The sequence below is a fragment of the Helianthus annuus genome, chromosome 13, assembly GCF_002127325.2.
Source record: "Helianthus annuus cultivar XRQ/B chromosome 13, HanXRQr2.0-SUNRISE, whole genome shotgun sequence".
NCBI lineage: Eukaryota > Viridiplantae > Streptophyta > Magnoliopsida > Asterales > Asteraceae > Helianthus > Helianthus annuus.
Genome location: NC_035445.2, coordinates 29,718,666 through 29,734,382, shown reverse-complemented (window position 1 = coordinate 29,734,382; position 15,717 = coordinate 29,718,666). Strand labels below are relative to the sequence as shown.

The 15,717-nt window shown below is 39.0% G+C and overlaps 1 protein-coding gene across 2 annotated transcripts in view; it reads left to right on the top strand.

Moving 5' to 3' along the window:
* The window catches only part of LOC110897597, a 41,457-nt gene extending 26,029 nt beyond the window's left edge, over nucleotides 1-15,428 (top strand). Inside the window, exons 1-3 of one of the 2 annotated variants that reach the window (XM_035981875.1) lie at nucleotides 12,654-13,232; nucleotides 13,551-14,171; nucleotides 14,884-15,428. In XM_035981875.1, the coding sequence (XP_035837768.1) occupies nucleotides 12,725-13,232; nucleotides 13,551-14,171; nucleotides 14,884-15,356 (1,602 nt within the window). In that variant the 5' untranslated portion in view covers nucleotides 12,654-12,724 and the 3' untranslated portion in view covers nucleotides 15,357-15,428. Of the gene's footprint in view, nucleotides 1-12,653; nucleotides 13,233-13,550; nucleotides 14,172-14,883 lie in introns of those variants that run through there. The other variant, XR_004876959.1, reaches the window with a different exon arrangement.
* The last annotated feature ends 289 nt before the right edge of the window (nucleotides 15,429-15,717 follow it).

Below are 15,717 nucleotides of genomic sequence, written 5' to 3'. Positions count from 1 at the left end.
GATTAGACGGCCCTTGCAACCCTCCTGGTGCAAGACGATAAGAGTACGAGTAATCAGGGCTGCCTCTGACGTGAGATCAAACTGAGATTCCGCCAGTAACCCTAAAAGTTCCTCGGGTAGCACACCGAGAGAAGTCATGAACAATTGGTGGATCCTCGATCCCCTTTTCCTTAGCCTTAACATCAGTAATGGTTGCCAACATAGCAGGGTAATCCCTCCGTAGACACTCCTGGGCTTTCATCACTGAAATGATATCAACCTTTATACCACTCTGATGCTTTAGACAGACGACGAGCCTCTACTAGGGAGAGGGATACGCAAAATTTCCTGCTCATCAGGTATATCTGCGGGATATCTGGATAACCAAACCATACTAACTACTGCATAGATACCATCAAGGATAGTAGGAAGAAGGTCGATGTCGTACACTTGTCCCAAAAGATCGAGTTTGCATCCAACGAACATATGAGGTTTCATTTGTCTTGCCACCAGCCGATTCCACAACAGGTTCGGTTTCAAGAAGCATCAGGGTTAAACAAAACAGAGACGAAGCATTTAGCTACTCATACTAGCTACCATGTTGCTATAATGCCTGGCATCGCTCACGCGAATCCTAAATGCCTCTCCACGAGCACTACCACCAGTGTTGTTGTTACGGTCGTGTGGATTCCCAATTTTGTCATTGTTCCCTTGGTTGTTAACATTTTGACATAACTACGGTCAATCCCTGTCGAAGTCACCTTCGTCTCCATACTGTAAGCTATAATCACGAGCACCTCGATGCTGCCGTGGCTGTTGTTTCTCCTGTCGCTGCTTGTAACGAGGTCCTATGACCTTTCACCAACAGGGTCCACCTTTTCACATTCCGTGTCACGTACTAGGGCACTATTCACTGTGCTGGTAGTTACACATTCCACACTATATTCTACTTGTCATTTCTTATGTCCCGATTGATTCGTAAGAGTTGACTCCCATGAGTCGCTGGCTAGGGTTAAGAATTCGATTGAAGTCAATTTGCTGGTGTTCGTTGCCGGTAATCAGGGTTGTTCTAATACTGAGGTTGGTAAGGCACTACGCTTATCCCCTTGTCCATTGTTCTTGCATGTTGACTGAGTAATACGCGGTACGTTTCCAGAGGGTTGCAGAAGTGATCGCCCTTCGGGGTCTTAAGACGTCAGTACATCGAGTTCTAACAGACGAAGAGGAGTGAGAAAGGTATAAGCCATTCATTCGATGCTACGACATCCCCTCAGGGACGTTCATACTAGCACCTAACATTCTACACAGTTCGCTAGGCGTTTAGATGGGTGTTCAGGTAATACTCGATATCATCGAGACTCGTAGGGGTTCAGAGGGAAACGAAAGAACCACGCTCAAACAGGAGACCGTCATTGCTATGACCCCTATGGATTCGTTGTGTTTCACCTTTGGTCGAATAATGGAATGGAACCCCTTTCACACTTGTTAGGCCTCGCTGGGACTCGCATGCACCCCACATTATAATTATGTGTGCACCCACAATAATATTGCGATTTGCATGCTCATCTCAGTTCCTCCTAACTCATGTCAAATGGTTCCTCAAACTCGAATAGCAAACAAACAAAGAACATCTCAAAACCTGAGTCACGAATGTCTAAGGTAAAACCACACTAACAACCACTTAACACATGCAAGTAACACATAAATCCATACTGTTGTGCTAAACGTGCAATCACATGCAATATCATATGTAAGTGTTCACTAGTTATGCAGTACAATGAGTAAACGAGAGATGAACCTTGCAATCTGGAGCCGAGTGTCATGGTCAATTTCAGAACTGTTCGGTTATAGTCTGGTTTTAATAAAAAAAAACGTTTTAAAACCAAGTTCACTATAACCAGTGGCTCTGATACCAAACTGTCACACCCCCAAATTACCACCTAGGGAATGTCCCTGTTAGGCGTGTAACGTACCAACAACGAGCCACTAATTACATTGAACCCATACAAGTTTCAAATAAAATCCTCAATTATTAATGAAAAGTACCATCAACGAGTTTAAATGAAAACCAACATGTTCAGCGGAAGCAAATAGTAAACCAACATTAAACAGTTTCTAAACCAATGTATAGTATCAAGAAATTAATCACATGAATCCTTCCAGTCGACCCATGACCACTCCAGCTACTCCAGACAGCAAGTTCCAAATTCAAGACATCTAAGGACCTGCGAGCATGCAACAAGTGTATCAGACAACGCTGGTGAGTTCACAGTTTTTTTTCGAAAACGTTAGTTACCAAGTGTTTATTCCAGTTCATTAACAAATCCAAAAGTAATGTTGATAATATCTCGATACTGAACAAGACGGCTCCTGATGTATGTTTTGCCCGTTCCCTAGTGCTCCTATCAAAGCACTGGGCCCGACTGGGTCATTAGTTCACACCCGCCCTCTCTCAGGAACGGGGTGAAGGTGCCAAACCTAAGTAGCGCTACCAACTAATACCCCGCTACCACCCACGATAGCAAAAGATGGGACTTAAGAGATAGAGAGTGAGAATATTATCCAACATCCCAGTTTTACCCAAGAGATTTATCCCTCCCCGGGATACCCACTGACTGTCCCAACCACCGGGACGCATGCTCAAAGTAGTGAACTCACCTTGGTTTGCTCGGTAGAGTAGTTACTTGTTCACACGTAGTCAATCAAGTCCTAACATGGTTATCGTCCATAATCAGTTTCACATTCAATTACAACACATAATTCTACCCACACATTTAGGGTTAAAACACAATAAGGCATGTATTGGCATTCATCACTCTATGCATGGAACTTAGCAGTTTACACATTGTGTGGCAATCAATTGTTGGGTTCGTAGGCTTTAGGGTAGCCGGCCCTAATTAGGGTTATCCTGCCCTAGTTAGGGTTAGCCGGCCCTAGTTATCAGGCCCACTTAGTTAACTTGTTGACCAAGTAGGAAACCCTAATCTTGTTCTATAAATACCTATTATGTAACTGTAGTCTGTGTCATTCTGAAAACAGTTGTGAGCATCTAATAAAAGTGAAACCCTAGTCGCAACCCGTGGACGTAGGTCACCTTGACCGAACCACGTAAATTCTCGTGTTCTTTATTTTCTGCTAGTGTGTGTGTGTGTGTTTGTTCCGCTTCCGCTCAAGCCTACTCTGATCCGATACCCCTAACAAGTGGTATCAGAGCCAAAGGTTTAGTAAAATACACGGTTCACACGGTTATTGCAAGAGAATGAGAGAGCTGGACGAGAGATCTTGATCTGCTGTTACTGCCGTCGCCCCTGACTTGTTTACGGTCGGTACCTATTCTCTGGTTACGGCTCATAAGGTCTAGGGTTTGCGCCGTAGGGTTTGCTGTTGCAGATCTGGTGGTTTTGAGGTGTTTGGCGATTAGGGTTTCAGTTCTTGAACCCTGGTTATTCGCTGATTTTACGCTCGGGTTTGCAAGAGAAGTCGCTGGTTCGGGTACTTCGGGTTTCTGGTTTATTGAAAGTTGCTCGAGTTTCGGTTGCTTGGTTCCTTGTGGTTTTTTCTGGTTTTTCTCGTTTGCTATGGCTGAAGACTGGAAGTTCCGAATCGAGAAGTTCAATGGTACTGATTTTGCTTGGTGGAGAATGCAAATAGAGGCGTTGCTTGGTGAATGCGATTTGGATGTGGTACTGGAAGAAAAACCTGCTGGAATGGATAAAACTGCCGAGGCAATTTGGAACTCAAAGGACAAAAAGGCAAGAGGTAAAATTACATTGCCTTTGACGAGGAGCGTTTCATTTAATATCATGAAAGAAACAACTGCTCGTGATATGTTAGAAGCTCTGTCAAATATGTATGAGAAGCCGTCTGCCGGTAATAGGGTGTTCTTGATGAGGGAACTGTTTAATATGAGAATGAACGAAGGCAGTTCAGTTGCTGATCACATTGTCAATTCAATTTTGTCTAGGTTAGCAACTGTGGGCATGAAGTTGGATGATGACACTCAGGCTGTGGTTTTCTTATCTTCCTTACCTGATAGTTGGTCGGGATTTGTGACAACGGTCACTGAAACTGCTGGAACTAGAAATTTGAAGTTTGATCGGGTCCGGGATAGTGTTTTGGTGAAGACGTTCGCCGGAGGAACACTAGTGGGGGATCTACTTCTGGTATGCTCAGTGTTAGCAGGGGAAGAGGTAAAAACAGAAGCAGTGGGAGTCGTGGGAAAAGCTTGTCTAAAGCTGGGAAGAATGTGAGGTGCTGGAACTGTGGTGAAAAGGGGCATGTTAAAAACGAGTGTCCTGATCCTAAGAAAGAGGATGGTAAGCAGCATGTAAACAGTGTTGTGTCAGATGAATCTGATGGTGACGTACTGGTTTGCTGTGAAGAGTCTATAGATTCTTGGGATATGGATTCTGGTTCTTCGTTTCACGCCATGCACAGCGGGGAGACGATGGTGAATCTGAAAAAAAGGAGACTTTGGAAAGGTACGATTAGCTAACGGTCATGTTCTTAATGTTACGGGTATGGGAGATGTCAATCTGAAGACTCCACTAGGCACTACATGGAACTTAAAGAACGTCAGGGTAATTCCAGGTTTAACGAAGAAACTTATTTCTGTTAGTCAACTGGATAAACAGGGACTAGATGTTAAGTTTGGTGGTGGGAAGTGGAAGGTGATTGATGGAAATCTTGTTGTTGCCTGTGGGAGGAGACGAGGATCGTTGTATCTAGTTGAGATACCTGTTGAGGGAGTAGCCGTCCCTGTACAACATAAAGTCTGGTTCACTGAATCTAGTAAGCGGAAGAGGGTTCAATTTGCGAACTTGAATCCTGGTGCTTTGGGATGTCAGTTGAATGTGGTCGGGGGTCTAAGTTTAAGCCAGTCAGGGGATTTGGTGATAGTGGGAGCATGGGTCGTGTTCCGGGTACAATCACAAAGAACCGTTGGGTTTTGAAGACGAAGATTCCGACTGAAGAAAAAAGCTCTCCTGGAAATAGTTTGCAAAATGTGGAGAGTGGCATTAATTCTCGGTGTATCTCTGGAGCTGGTGGATCGTGCAAGCCGGTTGAGATAGAGAATGGGTCTGATAAGACTGTTGGGTTGGAGCTTGTGGGAGCTTCAACTGGTCTCTCAGGTACTTGATGAGAGGTGTGGTTGCAACTAGGTGGCTTGGATGTGACTGAAGTCTTAGCTTGTTCTTGGAACTGGAGGCTGGGAAGACTTGAACGTAAAGATTACTGAAGTTACTGGTGATGGGTTTCTTGGATGCACTTTGTGGACTATGCAAAGCCTCCGAGTGGGAGATTGTTGGGTTCGTAGGCTTTAGGGTAGCCGACCCTAATTAGGGTTAGCCTGCCCTAGTTAGGGTTAGCCGGCCCTAGTTATCAGGCCCACTTAGTTAACTTGTTGACCAAGTAGGAAACCCTAATCTTGTTCTATAAATACCTATTATGTAACTGTAGTCTGTGTCATTCTGAAAACAGTTGTGAGCATCTAATAAAAGTGAAACCCTAGTTGCAACCCGTGGATGTAGGTCACCTTGACCGAACCACGTAAATTCTCGTGTTCTTTATTTTCTGCTAGTGTGTGTGTGTGTGTGTTTGTTCCGCTTCCGCTCGAGCCTACTCTGATCCGATACCCCTAACATCAATAGCATGCATGACTCAATAAACAAGAGACCCTAACGAGTGTGCAACTTTCTATGGGCTCCGGCCCAAACCAGTAGCGTGCGGCCCATTTACCTCTGACCCACAATTGAGAATGTGCGACTATTTCTCACATGTGCGTCTCCGAGGGTGGTGCGGCCTCTTTTATGGGCTCGTAATCCGGTTCCCGTGTGCGGCCCAAACCTTTAATAAGTGTGACATGACTAACAGCCCAAAACACATAATAGTCCACTAAACCAAACTTCAATTTACATATCATTCTGATTCAGATCATTTGTGTAGTTATTTCTAAAATTCCTATTCATCATGCAACCTCAATCATTAAGCAAAATAATACTAATACATACCTCATGTATAACAGAATCGGGCAACACATCATGGAATCATCACAATTATAATAAACACATATCATAACTCCACTCATACTTTACTAATTATCTATGGCAGTTATTGTAACCATGTATTACAATACAACTATCATTCAATACCGAACAAGTATTATTCCATACAAAACAATTATTAGGATCATCCCACATGTACATCGAACTACTCACAGAACATTTGAGTTGACTTTAATTCATAATCACACACAATCTTTGATTAGCATGATTCTTGAAACAATAATCTGATGAATAACATAAATCATCATCGCATTTAATCCCCTAATCATGGGCACTTTAATTAACATAACACTCTTCATATTCGATCCATTAACAGTTTCATGTTATCAATTTGTCATGCCACATATTCGAACAATTAAAACATGCTAAATTACTCTACAAACATAATACCAACATACCTGTATACAAGAGAGGGGGAGGGGCTTCGGTGATGATGATCTAGCTACTGTCGTCGCAATATAAGGGGAAGGGGTAGGGTTTGTTATATGGTTAGTTATGTGGAATAATAAAACCCATCGCGTATACATACTCAAATAAATGAATCGGGCTTAATCTGGGCTTCGAAGAAGTTGGGCCGACGATAAATCTCCTGGTAGTTTGGTCCAATAGTATTGAGAGTTTTATAATAATCAGATATTCACGTGAATGTGGTAAGTTTGGTCCAATAGTTAATAAGAATATTTATTGCTTTTTATGGTCTTCAAGATAATCATTTATGGTCTAATAAAGTGTGAAGTATTCAAGAAGAGTTAATGCATGAAATGAATGATCAGTAAGTCATGTGAATTGAAAGTTTAAGGTACAATTGAATTCAATAGCAATTAATGAAAAGTTAAAACAATTTCATATGTAGACTTTTGTCTACACGTGATTGATTAAACATTTTCATTCAGTGGGAATTTAATAGTTGGTCAGTGTTGTTGAGGTTCAATTGACTTCATTAACATGAACATACTATTACAACCAATATTAGCTAAACTCACAGAATCATAATAGGGTCAAACCGCACAATCGTATTAATCATCCAATCGTACCAAGTGAAACTAATGTTCATCACTATCGTTTCATTTAACAATCACCATCATGATCTTGCTAGTTTTCATGCATTCCTTCAGACGATGATACTAACTAGGGTTACACATGTTAATTATCAAACTCACATATAAACAATCCTAATACATTCATTGCTATCAAACATATCCTAGATCATGCAGTTTGCCATAGTTTTCATCAAAGTTCCTACTAACATATCTTTCTAACCTATATCTCGATCTCATGTAAACCAAATACACCACACATCACAACACTTTAACATATAAACAAAAGAAACAACATACTAACCAAGTGTTCAACCAGATTAACTGATGCCTCGTTGCTGGGGGGGGGGATTCTTCGGCCGTCGCGATTCCAGGGGGAGGGGTTGTTTATGGTTCGCTTATGTGTGTTTAACAAGGAATTGTATAAAGGTTATGAGTGTATAACAACTACTCATGCACAAACTAAGGGGATGGGTTGGGCTCAGTTTGGTTCGGTAGGGCATGTGGGCCGAGAGAAGAGGAATCCAAAAGTCTAGTGTGTGATAAGAGAGTTATCGGCTCAAGTATAACAAGTGTGCCAAGTAATTTCACAGTATATAAAAATGTTTATGATTCTTAGCATAAAACGGACAAATAAACGTAGAGCATGAAACGGACGAATAAACGGACATTCAGTGGTGCTTGAAACGGACAAATAAACGTAGAGACACACGCCAAAGTTTGTGGAATTTAAGTAACGCTAACCTTAGAGATTCGGGTTGTCACAATCTGTGTCGGACGCTGTGAACGTGATATCAATATTGTCTGGCAACACATCGGTTAACTCAGACTCTAACTTTAAATTGACTGCCTTTTTGACTTGTTCCTCATTCGGTTTTCTAGGCGAATACCCTTCCCATATCGGAGGCGGACACTTGTTATAATAGACACTCTGTTTCTTACCAGTATCCTTTTTCTTGTTTGACTCCTTTTCTTCATCTTTAAATGCCTCAAAACCTGCAACAGTAGGATAAATTCTGTCAATTAAGTAATTAGAACTTGTATAACTTCTCAATAAACGTCTAATTCTTTCATTTTCAACTCTTTCACCATCCAACTCTTGCTTCCATTTCGCACATTCTTCGATATAAAAATTTATCTCTTTCTGCTTCGACATCATTGTTGCATTCATCATTTTCAAAGCATTTGCTCTTTATGTGTTTGTCTTTTGCAAACGATTCACAGTTCTGTTTAATACATCATACGATTCTTTCAAATTCTTCACATCAAACAACAACTTTTCTTTTAACTTCTGTGATTCACTAAACCTCTCGTCTTTTCTTCACATTGTTTGCAAGATACTCAACATGTAAAACAAGGTTTTGTGACTTCAACTATCTTTTCGCCCTCCACAATCTTCTCTACTTCAACTATCTTCTCAACAATCTTGGTTTCTTTCATTTCTTTTGCAGCTTTTCTCTCTCTGAGTTTCTTCAATTTATCTGCAAAATAAAATTCAAAACTATCAGAAGATAAATGAGTTTTTCCAACATTAATCTGTTCAATTTCTTCATCGTCATCACTGCTTTCTGTTGAACTATCTTCTGAAGAAACAGATTTTTCATCTTCATCAGATAACACAGTCATCCATTCCTTCATCAACTCTGGCTTTTGAACAATCTGAGCAATAAAAGCTTTAACATTTGGATCAGCTGGAATGTACTTGTCCCAGCTAAAACCTTCAGCCACTTTCTCATCGTCTTGATCAATAATGCCATAATAAGCCTTCTTATTTGCATCTTCGATCATTTTTCCATGAGCAGTTTGAGAATCCATCTGTTGATGTGGTTGATTAGTGATTTGCTGATATATTGCCTTCTGATAGTAATCATCTTTTCCAAAAGGATTCTTTGCTCCACTAGTCTCCTGATTCTTGCACTCTCTTTTAAAGTGACCTTTCTCCCTGCATTTAAAACAAGTAACTTTAGATTTATCAAAACCTAAAGATGAAAGATGAGCATCCAAAAAATCATTTCGTCCTGTAATCATTTTGAACTTTTCAGCTCTTCTCAGGACACTAGCTAAAGCCCACTTTATATCCATAAGCTCCAATTCTTCTGCGTCGATCTGGTCGTAATCTTCCTTTATGAGCATTGGATTACCAATTTTACCAGCAATCAATCCTTCATAAGATTCCAACGCTGTGACCAGCAATGCCATATGACTTTTCACAACTTCTTCCGAAAAATTCTATCCATTTTGAAGATGCAATGCCACATTACACTGAATCATATGCCCATTTCCAACATTTGCACTTTGAACACTTGGTGGATTAACATTTGAAAATCCACTAGTGTTGACTGAGCTTTGACTGACTGAACCAGATGAATTTTCTGCACTAAACGCGGTTTGAATCTTTGGACTAGCTTCAGCAGTTTGAACATTTCCTTTGTAGTACAGTTTGATATCTTGTTGATGACTTGAGCTGTTCATTCTTGCAATCTTCTGTTGTTCAAGATCCTGTGCCTCAAGCTTTTCAATAAACTGACCAATCGACAATTTGCTAAACTCTCCAGAATTCTTTAAGATCATGAGATAAGTACCCCATTCTTTCTGTGGTAAAGCGTCAGCTAGCTTTTCAACCCATTCTGTTGGAGTTTTAGTGATTTTCAGCTGAGACATGGTACGCACAAGATGGCAATATCTCTCAATGAGAGTCTTTGTAGTTTCACCAGGCATATTAGTAAACAATTCAAACTCCTTTTTCAGCATAGATGCTTTACTCTTGAGCATTTCTGTGTTTCCTTCAAATTTCGTTTCAAGTGCTTCCCAGATCGAAAATGCACTCCTATCATGCTGAAGCAAAATAAAGATGTCTTCTTTGACAGCTTGTTGTAGGAGACTAATCATCATTTTCTCTCCTTTATAACTATCTCTCTCTTTTTCTGAAAATTCTGAGATGATTTTGTCAACATTCAATGCAGACTGTGGTCTAACATACTTGGTTTCAATGCTTTCCCAAGCTCTCAGATGGTTTGCCTGAACCCAGTTCTCAAATCGATTCTTCCATCCATGGTACTCCTCGATTCCCATAAGTTTCAGGGGTTTTTGCATTGTTCCAGTTTCATTTTCCATGTTCATGTTCTTAGCAATGTCAGCCGGAGTAGTCGGGGTTGTAGCAAACGCATTGTAGAATTCAGAATCCATGTTTCGGCAACACGTTTTTCAAAAACACACTTTTCAAGCGAAATATGCAGTTCAAGCGAAATACCCTCTTAAGTTTCAAGCGAAATACCAACAATTCACTTTCAAGCGAAATACCAAACAATTCACTTTCAAGCGAAATACCCACAAAAAATTTCAAGCGAAATCCCAAACTACCTTTTCAAGCGGAATAAATCAATTATCAATTTGGAGTGGAATCTCAACTATTTGAAGCGGAATCTTAGATCTCGAGCAGAATCTCTCAAACTTTCAAGCGGAATAACACAGTCTCGAGCGGAATCACGAGATACTCGTTCAAGCGGAATCAGGTCTAAGGTCCATTTTACCACTTTTTAATCCGAATTTTGCTTTCAAACTTTCAAGGGTTTGTTAATAAGCACTTTTACACAAACTGTGAAAAATTGATCTGATTTTAACCGTGAAATTTTGTTCAAATGATGAAAGAAGATGTAGAAGTCAGAAAATACAAAGAAATCCAGCTGAATTCGGCAGAACTCCTCCTCCTGAGTTCTGATACCACTTGTAGGATCGTGTACTGACCCGAATGAGTCGTTCAGAGGAGTTTTGATCAGTTTTAGAGGCGGAAACTAAGAAACTGACTTTGAAACAGCTAGCAATTCACTTTAAACTCACTTCTGATTGATATATAACAGATTACATGCAAAAGGAAAAACCGGCAGCACCTCGGTATACAAGTTCACAACTGAACAAATGATTCCGCTCCAAGGCTTTATATAGGAAACTGATTCCGCTTGAATCAGTTTAAGCGAAATATGAACATGGTGATTCCGCTTGAAAATGACCAATGGTCATTTCAAGCGAAATCACATATATAACAACCTTAAACATCCTATTTTCTCGTACAACTTGCCCTGATCTAACCTATCTAGTACAAGACTCGATACAAGACGAAGTCGACAGATGCATGCACTAACAATTTGCGTCGTAAACGCTATTTAATGCCACGTAAATCGCCTGTTAATCACGTAATTAAGGGCATAAATTTCCGGTTGTCACACCAGGCTTAATGTAACGAGCAGTTAAATCAAATTCGAGCCGGGTTTTGTTAGATATCAAGGCCGCAGCCGAGTGGTAAGGCACATGTTTTGTGGGGGTGTTGACCCGGGTTCGAGTCCCGCGGTCTGCATTATTTTTTTTTGTTCACTTTGTTTATGAAGCATCACTTTCAGCAATTATCATAATTAGTCCCTGGACTTTAAAAAGGAAACTAGTTTATACTCTAAACTAACTAAGTTACATTGTTTTTAAGAAATAACTAACTTTATAAAACAACTAGTTAGGTTAGTTTACTAACTTTAAATCTAACGAGACTCACTAGATTATTATAAAATAAACTTTTAAATTTAAAAAAAATTAATTAATTTAATTAGTTAAATAGTGAATAAATAACCAAAATTATAACGAATTAAATTAAAGATAAAAAAATTTTCGACGATACACAGATTGTAATTTTGAAAGGGACAAGTTTCTAAATTTTTTTTTTCAAGACTTGATTTCTAAATTAGGAGAGTTGTGAAAACGCGGAGCGTTACATGATCCCTCGGACAATCACATTTACTAGTTGAATTGTTAAGTTGAGCATTTTCCTTAAAAGTTGAATTTTCTACGTTTTTTTTCTCCTCGCTAGTGTTAAGTTGTAAGTAAAAGGTGCGCTGGCACCAATTGAGTGACGAACCAGCGATCGGGAACACTGGTGCACTTTCACCGACTCTTTACTTCTGTTTCTCTCTATTTTTTTCTGTTTGTTGGTGTCTTATTAATTATCTACTTGCTGTCTTGGTGTTATCTGTCTGTGACTGGTTTTTGCTGGGCTTGTGTTTATTTCTATCTTCTTATTTACTATGCTAATTTTCTATGGATAATACAAACAAGTCCGAGTCATCTGTCACTTTAGTTAGCAAACTTGATGCTAGTGATCCACTTTATTTGCATGCCAGTGATTCTAGTGGCCTTACTGTTGTTAATGTCAAGTTGAAAGGAACAGAAAATTATGTGGTTTGGTCGAATGCTATGCATCTTGCTTTAATGGCTAAGAATAAATTAGGGTTTATTGATGAATCCTGTAAAAGGTCAACTACAGATGATGTCTTAGCTAGTCAGTGGGATAGGTGCAATTCAATTGTTCTAACTTGGATTTTAAACTCTGTCTCTGATGAACTGTATGTTGGTCAAGTTTATTCTAAACTTGCATCTGAGGTGTGGGACGATCTTAAGGAAACTTACAATAAAATAGATGGCTCGGTTGTCTTTGGCTTATTTCAAAAAATTAACTCTGTCAGTCAAAATGGTGCTAGTGTTTCTGAATATTATCACAAAATTAATACTATGTGGAAACAATTTGACGCTATGCTGCAACTGCCTTCTTGTACTTGTCAAGCTTCTACTAAGTTCAATGAATTTAATCATTTAATTAAACTTATGCAGTTCTTGATGGGATTAGATGGCGTTTATCAACCAGTTAGAACAAATCTTTTAACAAGGGATCCTCTTCCAACTGTCAAAACTGCCTTTTCTATAATATCTAGAGAGGAATCTCATAGGGACTCAAATAGTTCCTCTAAGGTTCCTAATGTTGGATTTGCTGCTAAAACTAATCAATTCAATGAAAATAAAAAACGTTTTACCAAAGGTTCTAATCCCAACTTGAAGTGCACTCACTGTAATAAAATAGGTCATGTAGTGGATAAATGCTTTGAGCTTCATGGTTGCCCATCTAATTTTAGACCACGACCTAATCAGAATAACAATCAATGGTCCAAGCCTAATATTTCTGCTAATTCTTCTATAAACAGTACTGTTAATCACTCTGTTAGTGACAAATCTGCTAGCAATTCTTTGAATTCTCTTACTTCAGATCAGTTCACTAAACTTCTTGACTTGCTTAATGAGAAAAAGACTGATGATGGGCCTAAGACAAATGTTGGAGGTAAATGTCATAATGTGATCTCATCTTTAGATTGTTACAAGAGGTCTTATTGTTTTAACAGTAAATCTTGGTCTCAAAATAATATGAGTTGGATTATTGATTCTGGTGCTAATCAGCACATGATCATGTCTAGTGAAAATATGTTTAATAAAGTTGATGTTTCTGATTATAACATAACGGTCAAACACCCTAATTCAGAAAAGATGATAGAGTTTGATCAATCACCAACTGATGACAGTGGTGATGAAGAGGAAGAAAAGCATATTAATGTTGCAAAAACTTATTTATCTCCTGAAAGTTTTCAATTTTATTTTGCAGATCGCTTGGAGAAGCTGAAGGAGAGACAAGCAGCAAAAGAACAGAAAAAGAAGAAATGTGAAAGTGTTGATCAAGAAAAGAATTCTGAACATAGTGAGGAAGTTAAATTTGCTGAGCAGGTAGTTGAAGAAGAAAAGGTGATTGAAGCTGAGAAAGTTGTTGAAGTTGAAAAGATCATTGAAGTAGAAAAGATTGTTGAGATCATCAAACCGTGTCTAAAATGCTTGGAATCTTGTAAGCTATGTGAAGAGAAAGATGAAAAGTTGGCTGAGTTTGAGAAGATGAAAGAACAATTACTGTTCAATCTCAATTATGTGAAAGAGTCGTATGACGTGTTAAACAGAACAGTGACTGGTCTACAGAAGACAAATTCTGAAAGAGAAGATGCATTGACTATGATGAATGCAGTGATGATGTCGAAGCAAAAAGCTATCAATCATTACATTGAGGAATGTGCAAAGCTAAAACTAGAGTTGGAAACAGAGAAGATTGAGAATGAAAGAATCAGACGTTTACTGCAAAGTTATTCTAGTTCTGATTATTTGATTTATCGAATCTATCCAACTGTTGCAGGTTTTGAAGCATTTCAAAATGATGAGAAACCGAAGAAGAAGGATTCTGGTAAGAAACAGAGTGTTAGTTATAACAAGTGTCCGCCTCCGATCTAGGAAGGATATTCTCCCAGAAAACCAAATGAGGAGCAAGTCCAAAAGGCAGTCAATATAAAGTTAAAGTCCGAAATAACCGATGATTTACCAAAAAACATTGATATCACTTTTACATCCTCTGATACTAATCATGAGTCCGAGTTAATAAAAAAGGTGGTCGATCAGGTGTTGGATTAAGATGAGGAGTCTGAGTCAAAATCCGAGTCTGGAAATTCGAGTTCGTCCGTCAAAAGTTCGAATTCGTCGGTCAATTGTTCAAAGATGTCGGTTAAATGGGTTTATAGTAAAGAGTTTCTGTTATCAAAATCTAATTTGAATGACGAACCAATCAAAGTGGCATATACTTTGATAGATTCTGACAAATTATATTCTGATGAAGAATTTCCAATAAGAAGTGTTCAAGTTGAAAAGATCAAAAAGGTTTTCAAACTAACAGAAATAAATATTTCTGAAATAAAAGATGTAAATCTTACTGAAAAACCTAAAAAAATACACTTCAAGAGTTCAACAACGGTTAAACAAGGAAAAAGGTTACAGTTCTGGTTCTGGTTTTCAAAAGAAACCAAACCATAACGGTAATTTCAAAAAGAAAGGTCTTGGTTTTATTCCACCTGAAAATTATAAACATGAAAAAACTTCTAAAACAAATACAAAATTTGTTCCAGGGACAAGCTGTGAAGAGGAATCAAAAAGCTCATTCTGGAAGCAATCAAACAGAGAATTTCTTGCTAAGAAGCAAGAGAAAATGAAGAATGGAGCTTATCAAAGGAAGGAGACAAGAACCTGTTACAAATGCAATAAAGTTGGTCACATTGCATGGAACTGTTCTCAAGCAACAAAGACAAAACATGAAGTCTCTAAAAAACTAAAAGAAAAAGTTGTTGAGAAAAATGAACCACCAACTGACAAATTTAAAATTTTTGAAAATTCAACATATGAAGTTGGTGAGTGTTCAAAGACAAGTTTCTATAAAAAGAGAGCTAAGCATGACAATCAAATGTGGGTTGTTAAGAAGTTTGTTGAGAAATTTGGCGATGAATCTGATTCCACAAAGTCAGAAGAGCCACAAGTTGAGGTTAAAGAAGAAAACTCAGTGCCTCCAATGGATGATGTTACATATGCATCTTCTTCCAACTAATAAGCTGCTAAACTAGCCCTGTATTGCTCATCAACCCTAAGTACAGTGAAAATCTTCTCAATGTGAGAAATCCAATCTTTTGCCACTGCTGGTGTGGAAGCCTTAGTAAATGATTTCGGTTTATGTTTCACGAAATGAGCTAGCCAATCTTGTATTCCCATATTGCCACGCGTATTGTTCGGGTTGGGGTTCAGATTTGGGTTGGGATACGGGTTTGGATTCGGATTCGAGTTCGGATTGGGATTTGGGTTTGGATTCGGATTAGCGTTCGGATTCGGGTTCGGATTGGGATTTGGGTTTGGATTCGGATTACGTATTTCCTGAACCAGAGTTGGCAGTACGGTAGTAAGAGCCTGAGTCA